Genomic DNA, 17,455 nt, shown 5'->3' with positions numbered 1-17,455 from the left:
CTACAGTCAGTAGAAGCGGGCCTGACACACACTGGCAGCAGGCAAGCAACTGAAATTACACTAAAGTGTAAAAATTAAATGCCTTATTTATCGGCAAGCTACTGTGCCACCCGGTATGAGTGGTTGGCACTGGCAGTGGGCACACTACAGTCAGTGGAAGAGGGCCTGACACACTGACTGGCAGCAGGCAAGCAACTGAATTTAGACTACTGTCTAAAAATTAAATGCCTTATTTATCGGCAAGCTACTGTGCCACCCGGTATCAGTGGTTGGCACTGGCAGTGGGCACACTACAGTCAGTGGAAGCGGGCCTGACACACACTGGCAGCAGGCAAGCAACTGAAATTACACTAAAGTGTAAAAATTAAATGCCTTATTTATCGGCAAGCTACTGTGCCACCCGGTATCAGTGGTTGGCACTGGCAGTGGGCACACTACAGTCAGTAGAAGCGGGCCTGACACACACTGGCAGCAGGCAAGCAACTGAAATTACACTAAAGTGTAAAAATTAAATGCCTTATTTATCGGCAAGCTACTGTGCCACCCGGTATGAGTGGTTGGCACTGGCAGTGGGCACACTACAGTCAGTGGAAGAGGGCCTGACACACTGACTGGCAGCAGGCAAGCAACTGAATTTAGACTACTGTCTAAAAATTAAATGCCTTATTTATCGGCAAGCTACTGTGCCACCCGGTATCAGTGGTTGGCACTGGCAGTGGGCACACTACAGTCAGTGGAAGCGGGCCTGACACACACTGGCAGCAGGCAAGCAACTGAAATTACACTAAAGTGTAAAAATTAAATGCCTTATTTATCGGCAAGCTACTGTGCCACCCGGTATCAGTGGTTGGCACTGGCAGTGGGCACACTACAGTCAGTGGAAGAGGGCCTGACACACACTGGCAGCAGGCAAGCAACTGAATTTAGACTACTGTCTAAAAATTAAATGCCTTATTTATCGGCAAGCTACTGTGCCACCCGGTATCAGTGGTTGGCACTGGCAGTGGGCACACTACAGTCAGTGGAAGCGGGCCTGACACACACTGGCAGCAGGCAAGCAACTGAATTTAGACTACTGTCTAAAAATTAAATGCCTTATTTATCGGCAAGCTACTGTGCCACCCGGTATCAGTGGTTGGCACTGGCAGTGGGCACACTACAGTCAGTTGAAGTCGGCCTGACACACACTGGCAGGCAACTAACCTTAGATTAAAGTGTAAAAATTAAGTGCCTATTTTTTAAGCAAAGTCCTGTGCCACTCGGGATGACAGGGGTGGGCACTGGCAGTGGGCACACTACAGTCAGTTGAAGTCGGCCTGACACACACTGGCAGGCAACTAACCTTAGATTAAAGTGTAAAAATGAAGTGCCTATTTTTTAAGCAAAGTCCTGTGCCACTCGGGATGACAGGGGTGGGCACTGGCAGTGGGCACACTACAGTCAGTTGAAGTCGGCCTGACACACACTGGCAGGCAACTAACCTTAGATTAAAGTGTAAAAATGAAGTGCCTATTTTTTAAGCAAAGTCCTGTGCCACTCGGTATGACAGGGGTGGGCACTGGCAGTGGGCACACTACAGTCAGTGGAAGTCAGCCTGACACACACTGGCAGGCAACTAACCTTAGATTAAAGTGTAAAAATTAAGTGCCTTTTTTTAAGCAAAGTCCTGTGCCACACGGAATGACAGGGGTGAGCACTGGCAGTGGGCACACTACAGTCTGTGGGCCTGCAGCTCCTCACACACAGGCAGGCCAGGCAACTGCAATATGTATATAAAGGAAAAAAAAAAAGCAGACTAATGTTGCAGCCCTAAAAAGGGCTTTTTGGGGTGCTGTCAGGACGCTGTCCTTACAGCAGAGATCAGATGAGTCTTTCAGGACTGGAGTGGACACTGAATTCACTAGCCTAGCTATCGATTTCCCAATTAAATCAGCAGCAGTTACAGTCTCCCTCCTCTCACTAAGACTGCAGCTTCAGAATGAATCTAAAATGGATGCTGTGCAGGAGGTGGGAGGGTCTGGGAGGGAGGGTATGCTGCTGATTGGCTGGAATGTGTCTGCTGACTGTGAGGTACAGGGTCAAAGTTTGCTCAATGATGATGTATAGGGGGCGGACCGAACATCGCATGTGTTCGCCCGGCAGAGGCGAACGCGAACAAGCTATGTTCGCCGGGAACTGTTCGCCGTCGGATAGTTCGGGCCATCTCTACTAAGGATCCATATATGATTCCCTGTGTTGCTGTGTAGGATATATCAGGTGCCATATGTATGGAGCTAGTCTTCTCTAGAAGCAATGCATCTAGGATATAAAAGCCCGCCTGTCTAGCAGGCTCTGAGATAGTAGATAACCACCACAAAGACCTGCAGAAGAACAAAATATAGGTGATGGCAATAGGCTGGCTCTTGGAACAGCCAGGTTTGTAGTTTCTCACTAGGCTACAAGCCCCAAGACCTCAGTGCTAAGGAAGCTGTCTACATTTTTTTCTTAAAGGGGTTCTGCAGTTTGTTTAAACTGATGATCTATCCTCTGGATAGATCATCAGCATCTGATCGGAGGGGGTCCAACCCCCGGGACCCCCGCCGATCAGCTGTTTGAGAAGGCAGCAGCGCTCCAGGAGCGCCGCGGCCTTCTCACTGTTTACCGCAGGCTCAGTGATGTCACGACTAGTATCAACTGGCCTGGGCGAGGCTAAGCTCCATTCAAGTGAACAGAGCTTAGCCGCGCCCAGGCCAGTTGATACCAGTCGTGACGTCACTGGGCCTGCTGTAAACAGCGAGAAGGCCGCAGCACTACTGCCAGCGCCACTGCCTTCTCAAAGAGCTGATCAGCAGGGGTCCCAGGTGATGGACCCCCGCTGATCAGATGCTGATGATCTATCCAGAGGATAGATCATCAGTTTAAACAAACTGCAGAACCCCTTTAAGTAAATTTCAAAAACAACTATATTGTCCTGTATAATGTTCTAATCTTCCTGTATAATCCTGTATAATCTGTTCTAATTATATGTGTTTCAAAAGCTTTTACAATGGACCATTAAATCCTTTCCACCTCATGACATGCAGCAATGTATGGAATGTGCCACAATAGAGTGTTTTGTATGAAATTGAAACCATCCAGAGACATTCAAAAGCCCACTCACTATTACGGCCATAGACTGCTATAAATCATGTTTAAAGGCTATGTACACCTTCGGAGGCAATTTTTTTTATGATTGCATCCTACAAATTGGCCTTTATTAAAAAATATTGAGCTGTTCTGTCACAAAGGGTTAACTGTTTTTCTACCTGTGAGACTGGTACTTTCACTTTGTGCCGGTCATCTAATAAATCGCTAAACTACTAAGAGGACATAAACTCTTATTTAAGCCGAAATCTTAGGTTACATGCACGCGAACGTTGTTTGTTTCTGTGTCAGTTTTTTTGCGGATAGGATGTCCCATTCATTTCAATGGGTCCGCAAAAAATGCGGACAACACACCGTTTGCAGTATGTTCCGTAGCCCCGCAAAAAAATAGAACATGTCCTATTCTTGTCCATTTTAGGCATTGTTACAATGGATCCGCAAAAAAAATAAAAAAATGGATGGCATACGGATGTCATCCGTTTTTTTCGCAGATCCAGAAAACTGGAATATATCTGATAGTAAATGACCCCCTCAATATTTTTGCTGCTGTTATTGTTTTGGACCAAAAACATCTTGGCAAGGTGTTATTTGTTGGCCCTACAAATAGCAGCATGCTCTGGGTGTGGCCTTTTTTGAGGTGTTCTCCTATAGACATGTCTATTCTAAAATACCACCCCAAAAAAATCTTGTAAACATGATTTTCATGGCCCGAAAAAAAAGTAGTGTGGCAGCACCCTTAAGGCTCTTTCACACTTGCGTTGTCCGGATCCATCGTGCACTCCATTTGCCGGAGGTGCCCGCCGGATCCCTAACAACGCAAGTGAACTGAAAGCATTTGAAGACGGATCCGTCTTCAAAATGCGTTCAGTGTTACTATGGCACCCAGGACGCTATTAAAGTCCTGGCTGCCATAGTAGTAATGGGGAGCGGGGGAGCAGTATACTTACAGTCCGTGCGGCTCCCGGGGCGCTCCAGAATGACGTCAGAGCGCCCCATGCGCATGGATGACGTGATCCATGCGACACGTCATCCATGAGCGTGGGGCGCCCTGACGTCACTCTGAAGCGCCCCGGTAGCCGCACGGACGGTAAGTATACTGCTCCCTCGCTCCCCACTACACTTTACCATGGCAACCAGGACTTTAGCGTCCTGGAAGCCATGGTAACCATTCAGAAAAAGCTAAACGTCGGATCCAGCAATGCGCCGAAACGACGTTTAGCTTAAGGCCGGATCCGGATTAATGCCTTTCAATGGGCATTAATTCCGGATCCGGCCTTGCGACAAGTGTTCAGGATTTTTGGCCGGAGCAAAAAGCGCAGCATGCTGCGGTATTTTCTCCGGACAAAAAACGTTCCGTTCCGGAACTGAAGGCATCCTGATGCATCCTGAACGGATTTCTCTCCATTCAGAATGCATTGGGATAATCCTGATCAGGATTCTTCCGGCATAGAGCCCCGACGACGGAACTCTATGCCGGAACCCAACAACGCAAGTGTGAAAGAGCCCTTAGGTCTCTTTCAGACAAACCTTTCCTGTGTGGCAATCATGCTGGTTGTGTGAGCATGATTACTTACCCGTTATGGACACTGCTTGTTTCCCAGGAGCACATGGCCTTATAATGATTTATAATGCTGTGTGTCTCTGCATGACCTGAATCTACTGAATTATACTGAAATAATGCTGTTATATAAGTCTGTAGAATTAAAGTCATTAAGAATGATCACCCAGTTTACTATTATAGAAGCACTGGATGACTGAGAAGACTTCTAGGCATACTAGCCAGTATCCTCTTTCCCCGGGGACCTGCTTTCTTGAAGTTGCTGCAGGGACCCCCATAGTCAATCACCTTGAAAGTCTTGCTCCTGCCTGCAATTGTGTGAGCAGGTAGTATTTGCATATACAGTAGCTGTACATTGGGCCCCCAGAATGAATTTTGCTGGTGGAACAAAGGCACCCCAGGCCAATACTGATCTTTTTTCTTATTTATATGATACAGACAGGTTTCTAGCTCAAAGAATCTGATCCTCGTTTTGATCCCAGTACTGGCCATTAGCTGCGTCATTGGTTTTGCAACACTGATTTATGTTGTAATGAATGTTCGTAAAAAAAGAGGTAAGATTCATTTATTTTTATAATCTCAAATTGATTTCATTGAATATTTTAACTATATTTTAATCAGGATCTCAGTTTTCCCTAATCCTGAAAAATGAGGAAGTAGTAGGGCAGTGTATTACAACCTCTGCCATAGATCTCACTTAGGCCCCATGCACACAAACGTTGTTTGGGTACGCATCCAAGCCGGAAAAAATGCAGACCCATTCACTTTAATGAGGCCACAAAAGATGCGACCAGCACTCTGTGTTATGTCCACATCCGTTTCTCCGTTCTGTGGCCCTGCAAAAAAATAATATATAGAACATGTCCTATTCTTGTCCGTTTTTCGGACAGGAATAGGCATTTCTATCATAGGCCGCCCGTTCCATTCCACAAATGACCTAGCAAGTGCTCTAAATTATTATGAATCATGTAATATTCAAGCTTTGAATTTTGGGGGTGCTGTTGACTCACATTTTCAGTTCAAGTCTGCATTGTAGCTCAAATATAGTATTACTTTTTTTTTGGGCAGGTTTATCATTTTTTTCTGGTGAAAATTCCTTGAAAAATATGTCGAGATCTAAGTCCAGTCCAGTGGACCAACAGTAGGTTTAAGTGTAGCGTCAGTAATACGGTACACTGGTATTACAACTGACAGAAAATGGTGTAACTGTGATTACATAGTTACATAGTTAATACAGTTGAAAAAAGACATAAGTCCATCAAGTTCAACCAAGGGATAGGTGGGGACACGAATTCCAGAAGGAAGTGAGACTCAGATTTCTACACATTTTCATAAGCATTAATGTTGTTTACTTTTAAGAATTCATCTAAACCCTTTTTAAAACTGTCCACTGTTCCTTTCGTGCCCACGTCCTGAGGAAGTCTATTCCACAGATTCACATTTCTTACAGTAAAGAAGTTTTGATGCTTCTGGAGACTGAACTTTTTATTCTCCAGTCGGAGGCAGTGCCCCCTTGTCTTCTGAGGGCATTTTACATGGAACAGTTTTTCTCCATATTTTTTGTATGGCCCATTTATATATTTGTAAAGGTTAATCATGTCCCCCCTTAGACATTTCTTCTCAAGACTAAATAAATGCAATTCTTTTAATCTTTCTTCATAACTAAGACCCTCCATCCCCCTTATCAGTTTAGTCGCTCTACTCTGTACTTTTTCCATCTGCAGTGCATCCTTTCTATGGACTGGTGCCCAAAACTGAACTGCATATTCCAGATGAGGCCGCACCAACGCTTTGTAAAGTGGTAATATTACATCCCTGCCCAGCGACTCCATGCCTCGTTTAATGCATGACAATATCCTGGTGGTCTTAGAAGCAGCTGATTGACATTGTATGCTGTTATTTAATCTATGATCTACAAGGACACCCAAATCCTTCTCTACAAGTGACTCCCCCAGTGTTACATCACCTAGGACATATGAAGCACAGAGATTATTGCTACCAAGATGCATAACTTTACATTGATCCACATTAAACCTCATTTGCCAAGTTGATGTTCAAGTCAGCTTGTATTTTATGGACATCTTCCATAGACTGTACAGTACTACATAGCTTAGTGTCATCTGCAAAAATAGAAATGGTGCTATTAATCATGTCCTCGATATCATTAATAAATAAATTAAATAATAGAGGACCCAGCACTGAACCTTGTGGTACACCACTTATAACCCAGGACCATTCTGAATAGAAATCATTGACCACAACTCTTTGGACATGGTCCTTCAGCCAGTTTTCAATCCAATTACAAACTATACTTTCCAAGCCTATAGGTCTATAATTACCTGTGGAGGACCTAGATCCTTTTTTGAATATGGGCACCACATTTGCCTTGTGCCAGTCACTTGGCACTGTACCAGTACCTAGAGAATCTTTAAAAACTAAAAACAGAGGCACAGCAATGACTGAACTGAGCTCTTTTAGCACTGTTGGGTGTAATCCATCTGGACCCGGAGCCTTGTTCACATTTACCTTGTTTAACTTATCTTGGACCATGTCTACAGTTAGTCAATTGAGTATATTAATGGATGTACTAACAGCCCCAGCACCACAGATATCCGATCATTTCTCTTCTTTTGTATATACAGAGCTAAAAAAAAAACATTTAGTAACTCTTCCTTTTTCTTATCTTCAGTGACTAACCCCCCTTAACATTATTTAGGAGACCTACCCGCTCAGACCTTGTTTTTTTTTTAACATTTATATATTTAAATAATTTTTGGGGATTTGTTTTGCTCTCTTTTGCCACCTGATGTTCGTTTTGTATTTTTTTCTAATTTTATCTCCTTTTTACAGATTTTATTAAGCCCGTTGTAAACTTCAAACGCTACAGCTGATCCCTCAGATTTGTATTTTTTAAATGCCCTTTTTTGTCTTTTATTGCCCTTTTTACTGTAGCTGTAAGCCAATGGGGGTTTAATTTTAGCCGTTTATACTTGTTACCTAAAGTAAGGGCCCTTTCACACTTGCGTTCTTTTCTTCCGGCATAGAGTTCCGTCGTCAGGGCTCTATGCCGGAAGAATCCTGATCAGTTTTATCCTAATGCATTCTGAATGGAGAGAAATCCGTTCAGGATGTATCAGGATGTCTTCAGTTCCGGACCGGAACGTTTTTTGGCCGGAGAAAATACCGCAGCATGCTGCGCTTTTTGCTCCGGCCAAAAATCCTGAACACTTGCCGCAAGGCCGGATCCGGAATTAATGCCCATTGAAAGGCATTAATCCGGATCCGGCCTTAAGCTAAACGTCGTTTCGGCGTATTGCCGGATCCGACGTTCAGCTTTTTCTGAATGGTTACCATGGCTGCCAGGACGCTAAAGTCCTGGTTGCCATGGTAAAGTGTAGTGGGGAGCGGGGGAGCGGTATACTTACCGTCCGTGCGGCTCCCCGGGCGCTCCAGAGTGACGTCAGGGCGCCCCACGCACATGGATGACGTGATCACATGGACACGTCATCCATGCGCATAGGGCGCTCTGACGTCATTCTGGAGCTCCCGGGGAGCCGCACGGACTGTAAGTATACTGCTCCCCCGCTCCCCACTACTACTATGGCAGCCAGGACTTTAATAGCGTCCTGGGTGCCATAGTAACACTGAACGCATTTTGAAGACGGATCCGTCTTCAAATGCTTTCAGTTCACTTGCGTTTTTCCGGATCCGGCGGGCACCTCCGGCAAATGGAGTGCACGCCGGATCCGGACAACGCAAGTGTGAAAGAGCCCTAATAAATTTTTTTGTGAAATTACTCAATGTGGATTTAAAGCGCTCCCATTTATCCTCAGTATTATGATGTGACAGTAGCTGCTCCCAGTCTATACCCTGAAATGCTGCCTTCAGCCCAGGGAAATTAGCATTTTTTAAATTCTTGTCTTTGCTCTGCCTGACAGAGTTTGCTTTTTATAATTTAGGGGGAATATAATTATATTGTGCTTACTATTACCTAGTGTTTTTCAAACAGTAACATTTCCAACAACCTCTGCATCATTAGAAATTACCAGATCCAACAGAGCATTGCCCCTAGTGGGAGCTTCTACAAACTGGCCCATAAAGTGGTCCTGCAGCAAGTTGAGGAATCTTCTCCCATTAGTGGTTGAGGCAGAACCATGAACCTAGTTAATGTCTGGCCTTATGACCACTGTGTCAGCCTGTGCAGCCCGCTGTATTTGGTTATACAGTTACGTTTCTATCTCCTCTGTGATGTTAGGGGGTCTATAGATTACTATGTTTTCAGTGTTTATATCCCTTTGAAATTCCTCACCATCCTCACCCACATTTGCCTCTTTCACACTTGTCTTCAGATCACTTCTTACATACAGGCACACGCCACCATCTTTTCTATTGACCCTGTCTTTCTTAAATAGTGTAAACCCCTCAATATTAACAGCCCAGTCATGTGAAGAGTCCAACCATGTCCCAGCCACACCAACTACATCTGTGTGTTCTTTTAGTACCATAGCCTCCAGCTCCCCCATTTTGCTAGCTAGACTTCTGGCATTTGTGAAAATACATTTTAAATTACTATTACCTGTAAAGTGAATATCTGGGATTTTTGGGTTACCTTGGTTGATGTTTGTATGTAACAGGTTCTTGTTACCAGCAGTTCTATTTTTCATCAGTGTATTGTTCTGCCCAGTCTTCTCCCTACTTTCCACACTAACCCCAGCCTCCACTAAATCTTCACTGTCCTCTCCTTTATCCCACTCTCTATCTACACTATCTACCCCCTTATTAGTATAACCCCCCACCCTTCCCCCAGATCCTAGTTTAATTGCTCCTCCAGCCGTCTAACTATTTTTTCCCCCAGGACAGTTGCACCCTCCCCATTAAGGTGCAGCTCGTCCCTACTGTAGAGCCTGTAACCGACCGAGAAGTCGGCCCAGTTCTCCATGAACCCAAACCCTTCCTTTCTGCACCAGATTCTGAGCCACTTATTCAACTTCCTAAGCTCACATTGTCTCTTTGGTGACACTCGTGGCACTGGTAGTATTTCTGAAAACACTACCTTTGAGGTCCTGCAATTGAGTTTCTCTCCTAGTTCCTGTCTCCTGTCAATCCGATCCGCAATATGCCAAACCCGAGCACCCGGAAGACAACACACTGTTTGTCATTCACTGTCTCGGCGACAGATGATTGTCACTGTTTTTGCTTTTTCTATAATTCTCCTTTCTTTATGTTTAATTTCCAGCAACAAACACCATTATCCACCACCAGGAAAATGTTTTGATGATGGACAAAGGAGCAGCAGAGGAGGAAAATACTGAACAACACGAGCTCTTGGTTCTTGAGCTAACAAATAGTAGTAATCTCTATAGAGAAACAGGTACATAATAGCATGTAAGCGACTGCTTGGGGACTTACCTTTTGTTTAGTTTTTTTTTCATTTATTTAAAGTAGGGGTGCATAACCTTTTTTGGCCTGAGGGGTACATTGTCACATCGCTCTATTTCAAGGGGCCACAAAAAAAAGATGGTGATTGTCCCTTATTTGCATTGATCTATTACACAGGCTGATGCAAACTGAGGTGGGGCGGAATGATCGCTATTAGTGTTGAGCGAAGCGCGATTCGGATCAGAGATCCAAAGCTGCTTCATTGAAAACCTAATTTGAATGCTGTACAAAGACCCGTCTCCGTACAGAATTCAAATGCATGGGCTACGTGGAGGTGAAATTCATTATGTCCAAAGTCTTGTGAGACTTAGTTGTATAACTTCAGCGTTCAATTCTTCAAAATGAAAACCATTTTACTTATTCAACTAAGTCTCACGAGACTTCGGACATAACGAATTTCACCTCCGCGACGCCCATACATTTGAATGCTGTACGGAGACAGGTCACCGTACAGCATTCACTACCATAGTCATAGTCAGCTAATCACTACAATAGTCATTCCTTCCTCATTGAGTTCTATTGATTATCGGTAACACATCTGTGATTACACAGGGAGATGTGCTGACAATTATCATACATCTTTTATCCTGATAAAATATACGAATCAGCCGACAAACGAGAGATTCCTTGTTTTTTGGCTAATCAGTGACACAATATAGGCCAGATATCAGAAATGAGCACTTGTTCCCAGTAATTGGCTGAACATTATGCTGTGTAATAAGGGCTTAACCCCTTAAAGACCGGCCTATTTTCATGTTTACATTTTGGATTTTTCCTCACCACGTTCCAATAGCCATAACTTTTTTATTTTTCAGTTCACATAGCTATATGAGAGCTTATTTTTTGCGGGACAAAATGCATTTTTTAATGCCACCATTTAATTTACCATGTCTTGTATTAGAAAACGGGAAAAAAATTCTGTGTGTGGCAAAATTGAAAAAAAAATAATGAATTCTGCCAAGGTTTTTGGGGTTTTGACATCACAGGTGACTGCCAATTACACTCGTTCATTGGGCACTTTTATATGGGCCAATTATTGCTAATGAGCATTTGTACAAACGCTTGTTAGTGATAATCTTCCTAAATATCTGCCAGTGTAAGGCCCCTTTCACACGGGCGAGTATTCCGCGCGGATGCGATGCGTGAGTTGAACGCATTGCACCTGCACTGAATACCGACCCATTCATTTCTATGGGGCTGTTCAGATGAGCGGTGATTTTCACGCATCACTTATGCGTTGCGTGAAAATCGCAGCATGCTCTATATTCTGAGTTTTTCACGCAACGCAGGCCCCATAGAAGTGAATGGGGTTGCGTGAAAATCGCAAGCATCAGCAAGCAAGTGCGGATGCAGTGCGATTTTCACGCACGGTTGCTAGGAGACGATCGGGATGGATACCCGATCATTATTATCTTCCCTTATAACATGGTTATAAGGGAAAATAATAGCATTCTGAATACAGAATGCAAAGTAAAATAGCGCTGGAGGGGTTAAAAAAAAATTAATAATAATTTAACTCACCTTAATCCACTTGCTCGCGTAGCCCGGCATCTCCTTGTGTCTCCTTTGTTGAAGGACCTATGGTGAGCATTAAATACAGTTACAGGACCTTTGATGACGTCACTCCGGTCATCACATGGTACGTCACATGATCTTTTACCATGGTGATTCACCATGGTAAAAGATCATGTGACGTACCATGTGATGACCGGAGTGATGTCATCAAAGGTCCTTTACCCAGGTCCTAAAGAAAGAATACAGAAGCAGATGCCGGCTGCGCTATCAAGTGGACTAAGGTGAGTTAAACATTTTATTATTATTTTTTAACCCCTCCAGCGCTATTTTACTTTGCATTCTGTATTCAGAATGCTATTATTTTCCCTTATAACCATGTTATAAGGTAAAATAATACTATTTACAGAACCCCTATCCCAAGCCCGAACTTCTGTGAAGAAGTTCGGGTTTGGGTACCAAACATGCGCGATTTTTCTCACGCGCGTGCAAAACGCATTACAATGTTTTGCACTCGCGCGGAAAAATCGCGGGTGTTCCCGCAACGCACCCGCACATTTTCCCGCAACGCCCGTGTGAAAGAGGCCTAAAGGGGCCACTTTCTACACAGTGAGTGTTTGATCCGTGAACAGAGATAAGGTATCATGGAAACATCTCTTCCTGTTCTGTGTCTAGAGCCACACCTGGCTTTGGCTGACAATCACTGATAGAAATCACTGACCAAACACTGAGGGCTCATGCACATGGCCGTATGCTCATTTCAATAGCGCAGCAAAAGATGTTGACAGCACACCATGTGCTGTCTGCATCTGTGTGTCTGTTCCGCGGCCCCACAAAAAAGATAGGACATGTCCTATTCTTGTCCTTTTTGTGGACATGTACTATTCTTGTCCTTTTTTTTTAGGACATTTCTATTGAAGTGAAAAAAAATGGCAGCATGCACATGGTCGAGTTCTGTGTTTAGCAGATCCTAGATTTGTGGACAGCTAAGGCTACTTTCACACTAGTGTTTTTGCTGGATCCGGCAGGGTTCAGCAAAAACACTTCCGTTACATATAATACAACCGGATCCATTCATAACGGATGCAGATGGTTGTATTATCTTTAACATAGCCAAGACGGGTCTGTCATAAACACCATTGAAAGTAAATGGGGGACGGATCAGTTTTCTATTATGTCAGATTCTGTCGCATCCCTTGACGGAAAGAAAACTTCAGCATGCTGTGATTTGCTCTCCGGTATGAGAGCGCAACCAAACCGAAGCATTTTTTTCCGGTATTGAAACCCTAAGACTGATCTCAATACCGGAAAATATTAACGCTAGTGTGAAAGTAACCTAACACACGGCCATGTACATGAGGCCTATCCTTGTCCGTAATGCAGACAATAATAGGACATGCTCTATTTTTTTGCAGCCTGGACATACAGACACGGAATGCACATGGAGTAATTTCTTTTTTTTGCGGCCCCATTCAAGTGAACAGTTCTGCATACAGGGTGCAAAAGAATGCAATGGACACAGAAAAAAATATGTTCATGTGCATGAGCCCTAGAGCCCCTTTCACACAGGCAAGTATTCTGTGCGTGTGCAATGTGTGACGTGAACGCATTGCACCCGCACTGAATCCTGACTTATTCATTTCAATGGGGCTGTGTACATGAGCGTTGTTTTTCACGCAGCACTTGTGCGTTGCGTGAAAATCGCAGCAGGTTCTATGTTCAGCGTTTTTCACGCAATGCAGGCCCCATAGAAATGAATGGGGCTGCGTGAAAATCGCATAGCATCAGCAAGCAAGTGTGAATGCGGTGCGATTTTCACGCATGGTTGCTAGGAGATGATGTTAGTAAATAGGGATGAGCAACCCCGGACCATATTAAAGTCAATTCTATGGTTATAAGGGAAAATAATAGCATTCGTAATACAGAATGCTAACTAAAATGTCCATTGAGGGGTTAAAAAATGTAAAAAAATAAACTCACCTCATCCACTTGATCGCGCAGCTGGTATCGTCTTCTTTTTTCTTCCTGCAGGACCTGCAAAAGGACCTTCGATGACATCATCGCGCTCACCATGTGGTGAGCGCAGTGACATCAGCGCAGGTCTTGCTGAATGAAGATAGAAGGTCCTTCTATCTTCATTCAGCAGGACCTGTGCTGACATCATCGAAGGTCCTTTTGCAGGTCCTGCAGGAAGAAAAAAGAAGACGATACCGGCTGCGCGATCAAGTGGATGAGGTGAGTTTATTTTTTTTATTTTTTAACCCCTCAATGGACATTTTAGTTAGCATTCTGTATTAAGAATGCAATTTTTTTATCCTTATACCCATGTTAGAAGGAAAAATAATAAAATCAACAGAACACCTAACCCAAACCCGAACTTCAGTGAAGAAGTCCAGGTTCGGGTCTGGGTACCATATTCAGTTTTTTTCATGCGCGTGCAAAACGCATTGCACTCGCATGGAAAAACCTGAACAACAGAATGCAATCGCAGACAAAACTGACTGAAATTGCATGCCTACTCGCGCCGGTTTGACGCAATGCACCCGCATCGCATCTGGACAAAATCCGTGACGCCTGTGTGAAAGAGAGCTAACTGTGTGAAAGCAGCCTAATGGATACAAAAAAAGAGAAGGATCTTTCCATTACACTTTTCTGGATCTACTGTACTTCTGGATTTGGCTCAAATACTACCGCAAAAAAACTGCATGCGTGATTCCAGTCTAAGGCCCCTTTCACACGAGCGAGTTTTCCACGCGGGTGCAATGTGTGACGTGAACGCATAGCACCTGCACTGAATCCTGACCCATTCATTTCAATGGGTCTGTGTACATGAGAGGGTTTTTTTCACGCATCAGTTCTGCTTTGCGTGAAAAACACAGCATGTTCTATATTCTGCGTTTTCACGCAGCTCTGGCCCCATAGGCCTCTTTCACAAGAGCGTGACGGATTAGGTCCAGATGCGTTCAGGAAAACTCGCACACGGAGTCCTGTCCGCATATTTTATGGCCATATTGAAGTGAATGGGTCCGCACTGATGTGGACCACAACAATGGTCGTGTGCATGAGGCCTATAGAACATGCTGCACAGAACTGATGCGTGAAAAAAAAAATGCTCATGTACACAGACCCATTGAAATGAATAGGTCAGGATTCAGTGCGGGTGCTATGCGTTCACATCACGCATTGCACCCGCCCGGAAAACTAGCTCGTGTGAAAGGGGCCATAGAAGTGAATGAAGCTTCAGTGAAAAAAGCATTGAATCCGCAAGCAAGTGCGGGTGCAATGCGTTTTTCACTGATGGTTGCCAAGAGATGTTTGTAAACGCCCGTGAAAAACGCATCAAAACTCATTGCACCCGCACGGAAAAAACTGAACAACTGAACGCAATCACAGACAAAACTGACTGAACTTGCTTGCAAAATGGTGAGAGTTTCACTCAACGCACCCTGAACGCATCCAGAGCCAATCCGCCACGCTTGTGTGAAAGAGGCCTGAGGGTGCTTTTACAAATAGGTGTGTTTTTCAGATGTTAGCTGAAGGTCTATGGGAAATATGGAGTGCCAGAAAGTGTTTATTTGCTACTGCCATTTTTGTTGTGGCTTTTTTTTGTCTTTCTGACTTCTTTTTAAAAATACAGATTTTTTTCCCATGAGAACTTTTAGGCCCCTTTCACACGGGCGAGTATTCCGCACGGGTGCAATGCGTGATGTGAACGCATTGCACCCACACTGAGTCCTGACCCATTCATTTCTATGGGGCTGTGCACACGAGCGGTGATTTTCACGCATCACTTGTGCGTTGCGTGAAAATCGCAGCATGCTCTATATTGTGCGTTTTCCACGCAACGCAGGCCCCATAGAAGTGAATGGGGCTGCGTGAAAATCGCAAGCATCCGCAATCAAGTCCGGATGCAGTGCGATTTTCACTCACGGTTGCTAGTAGATGATCGGGATGGAGACAAGTGATGCGTGAAAATCACCGCTCGTGTGCACAGCCCCATAGAAATGAATGGGTCAGGATTCAGTGCGGGTGCAATGCGTTCAACTCACGCATCGCATCCGCGCGGAAAACTCGCCCGTGTGAAAGGGGCCTTACAGTGTGTTTGTCATTCTTAAACATTTCTTTGACATTTCAAAGTGACATGTCCAAAGTTCTGAACGTTGCGGGGCTTGGTGCTAAGATCCCCAAAATTGTTAAACTATTAGGCAGAAGAGCTGAGCCAAGGGCTTTCTCCGTTCGCTTGCTAAAGAAAAACTCATAGAAAGTCTATGCTGTGGGTTTCCTTGGGTAATAGTGGTGCTACCTCCTGCTGCACCCTACTGACATGTTTAAAGGGGTTGTGTCACTTCAGCAAATGCATTTATCATGTAGAGAAAGTTAATACAAAATGCTTACTAATGTATTGTGATTGTCCATATTGCTTTCTTTGCTGGCTTAATAAATTTTTCCATCACATGGTGACCACCAGGTGACCACCCTGCAATCCAAAAGGCGGTGGCCAGGACCATGGGAGTGTGCATAAGCCGGCACCTTTCCCTATAGTGTTCAAGAACGACCTTAGCTGCTGGATTGCAGGGTGGTCGTAACTCCTGGATACAAGCAGTAAATAATGTGATGGAAAAATTAATCAAGCCAGCAAAGGAAGCAATATGGACAATCACAGTGCATTAGTAAGTGCCTTGTATTAACTTTCTCTACGAAATAAATGATATTTGCTGTGAGACAACCCCTTTAATGTGTTCCAAGGTCTGAAAACCATTTTAAAGAACATTTGAAATACACTATTTTTTCCCCCTCCATTTGAGTTCTACATTTAATACAGTTAAAATGTAGTAGGAAAATGATACAGAAATCTTTTTCAGCTAAAAATAATGGTATAAAAATAGTATATACTTGCATAATAATTACTTTTCTTTATTTTTGCAGAAGTCTGAAGATGAAACCCTACTAATTATCTAAAACGAATCAACCAAAATAACTCTTTCATGCTGTTTACCCTTTCAATTAATTTATTATTTTCTCCAACTTCAACATTCAGGCACTAGTATTTAGTAAAGTTCTATATGGCAACATCCATATCCTTGCTTTTATCAGATTGCTAAGAATTGAGCTCTAATGAGTATTTATGAGCTGGCAGGAGTTCGGTGATAAGGGCTGCACATGGAACTATCAGAGCAGTTCTCTGACGGAGTCGCTGTAAAATAAAAAGCCCGTCAGTTTGCAAATGCACTTAAAGTGAAAGCTGTGTCCAAAAAAGTTATTTTTTTTACTAAAGATCAAGTGAAAAAATGACTTTTACACCAAAAAAAGTAAAATGTAATAATAAATTGCCCTAAAGGTGTCCATGGCCTTCAAGTATTGACCCAATTTTGTGCTTATGAAATAAGAAGTGCTCCCCAGTTGTTAATTATTGGGGAATACCCAATGAAAAGGCTCATTTTCCCTGCAGTATTCTGGCAGGAAAAAAATAAAGATTATATGGTGCTGTTCACAATCAATGTCTATTGATTTATTCTAATGTATACAGGTAGAGATGAGTGAATCAAAGCATCCGAAGTGGAATTCGATTCAAAGTTTAGGAAAAATTTGATTAGCAACGAATCCGAATTTCCTCGCGCTTTATGATAGCTAATTGTTTTTTTCCCCTAAAATGGCGGCTATATGTGTTACATAGAAACATAGAAACATAGAATGTGTCGGCAGATAAGAACCATTTGGCCCATCTAGTCTGCCCAATATACTGAATACTATGGATAGCCCCCGGCCCTATCTTATATGAAGGATGGCCTTATGCCTATCCCATGCATGCTTAAACCCCTTCAC

The 17,455-nt window shown here is 43.6% G+C and overlaps 1 protein-coding gene across 1 annotated transcript in view; it reads left to right on the top strand.

Moving 5' to 3' along the window:
- The window catches only part of LOC120993709, a 137,717-nt gene extending 120,648 nt beyond the window's left edge, over positions 1-17,069 (top strand). Inside the window, exons 16-18 of the mRNA XM_040422183.1 lie at positions 5,120-5,235; positions 9,918-10,052; positions 16,559-17,069. Of these exons, the coding sequence (XP_040278117.1) occupies positions 5,120-5,235; positions 9,918-10,052; positions 16,559-16,566 (259 nt within the window). The 3' untranslated portion in view covers positions 16,567-17,069. The remainder of the gene's footprint in view (positions 1-5,119; positions 5,236-9,917; positions 10,053-16,558) is intronic.
- The last annotated feature ends 386 nt before the right edge of the window (positions 17,070-17,455 follow it).

The sequence above is a fragment of the Bufo bufo genome, chromosome 3, assembly GCF_905171765.1.
Source record: "Bufo bufo chromosome 3, aBufBuf1.1, whole genome shotgun sequence".
Taxonomy (NCBI): domain Eukaryota; kingdom Metazoa; phylum Chordata; class Amphibia; order Anura; family Bufonidae; genus Bufo; species Bufo bufo.
Note: the sequence above shows the minus strand (reverse complement) of the source record. Positions and strands in the feature narration are given on the sequence as shown.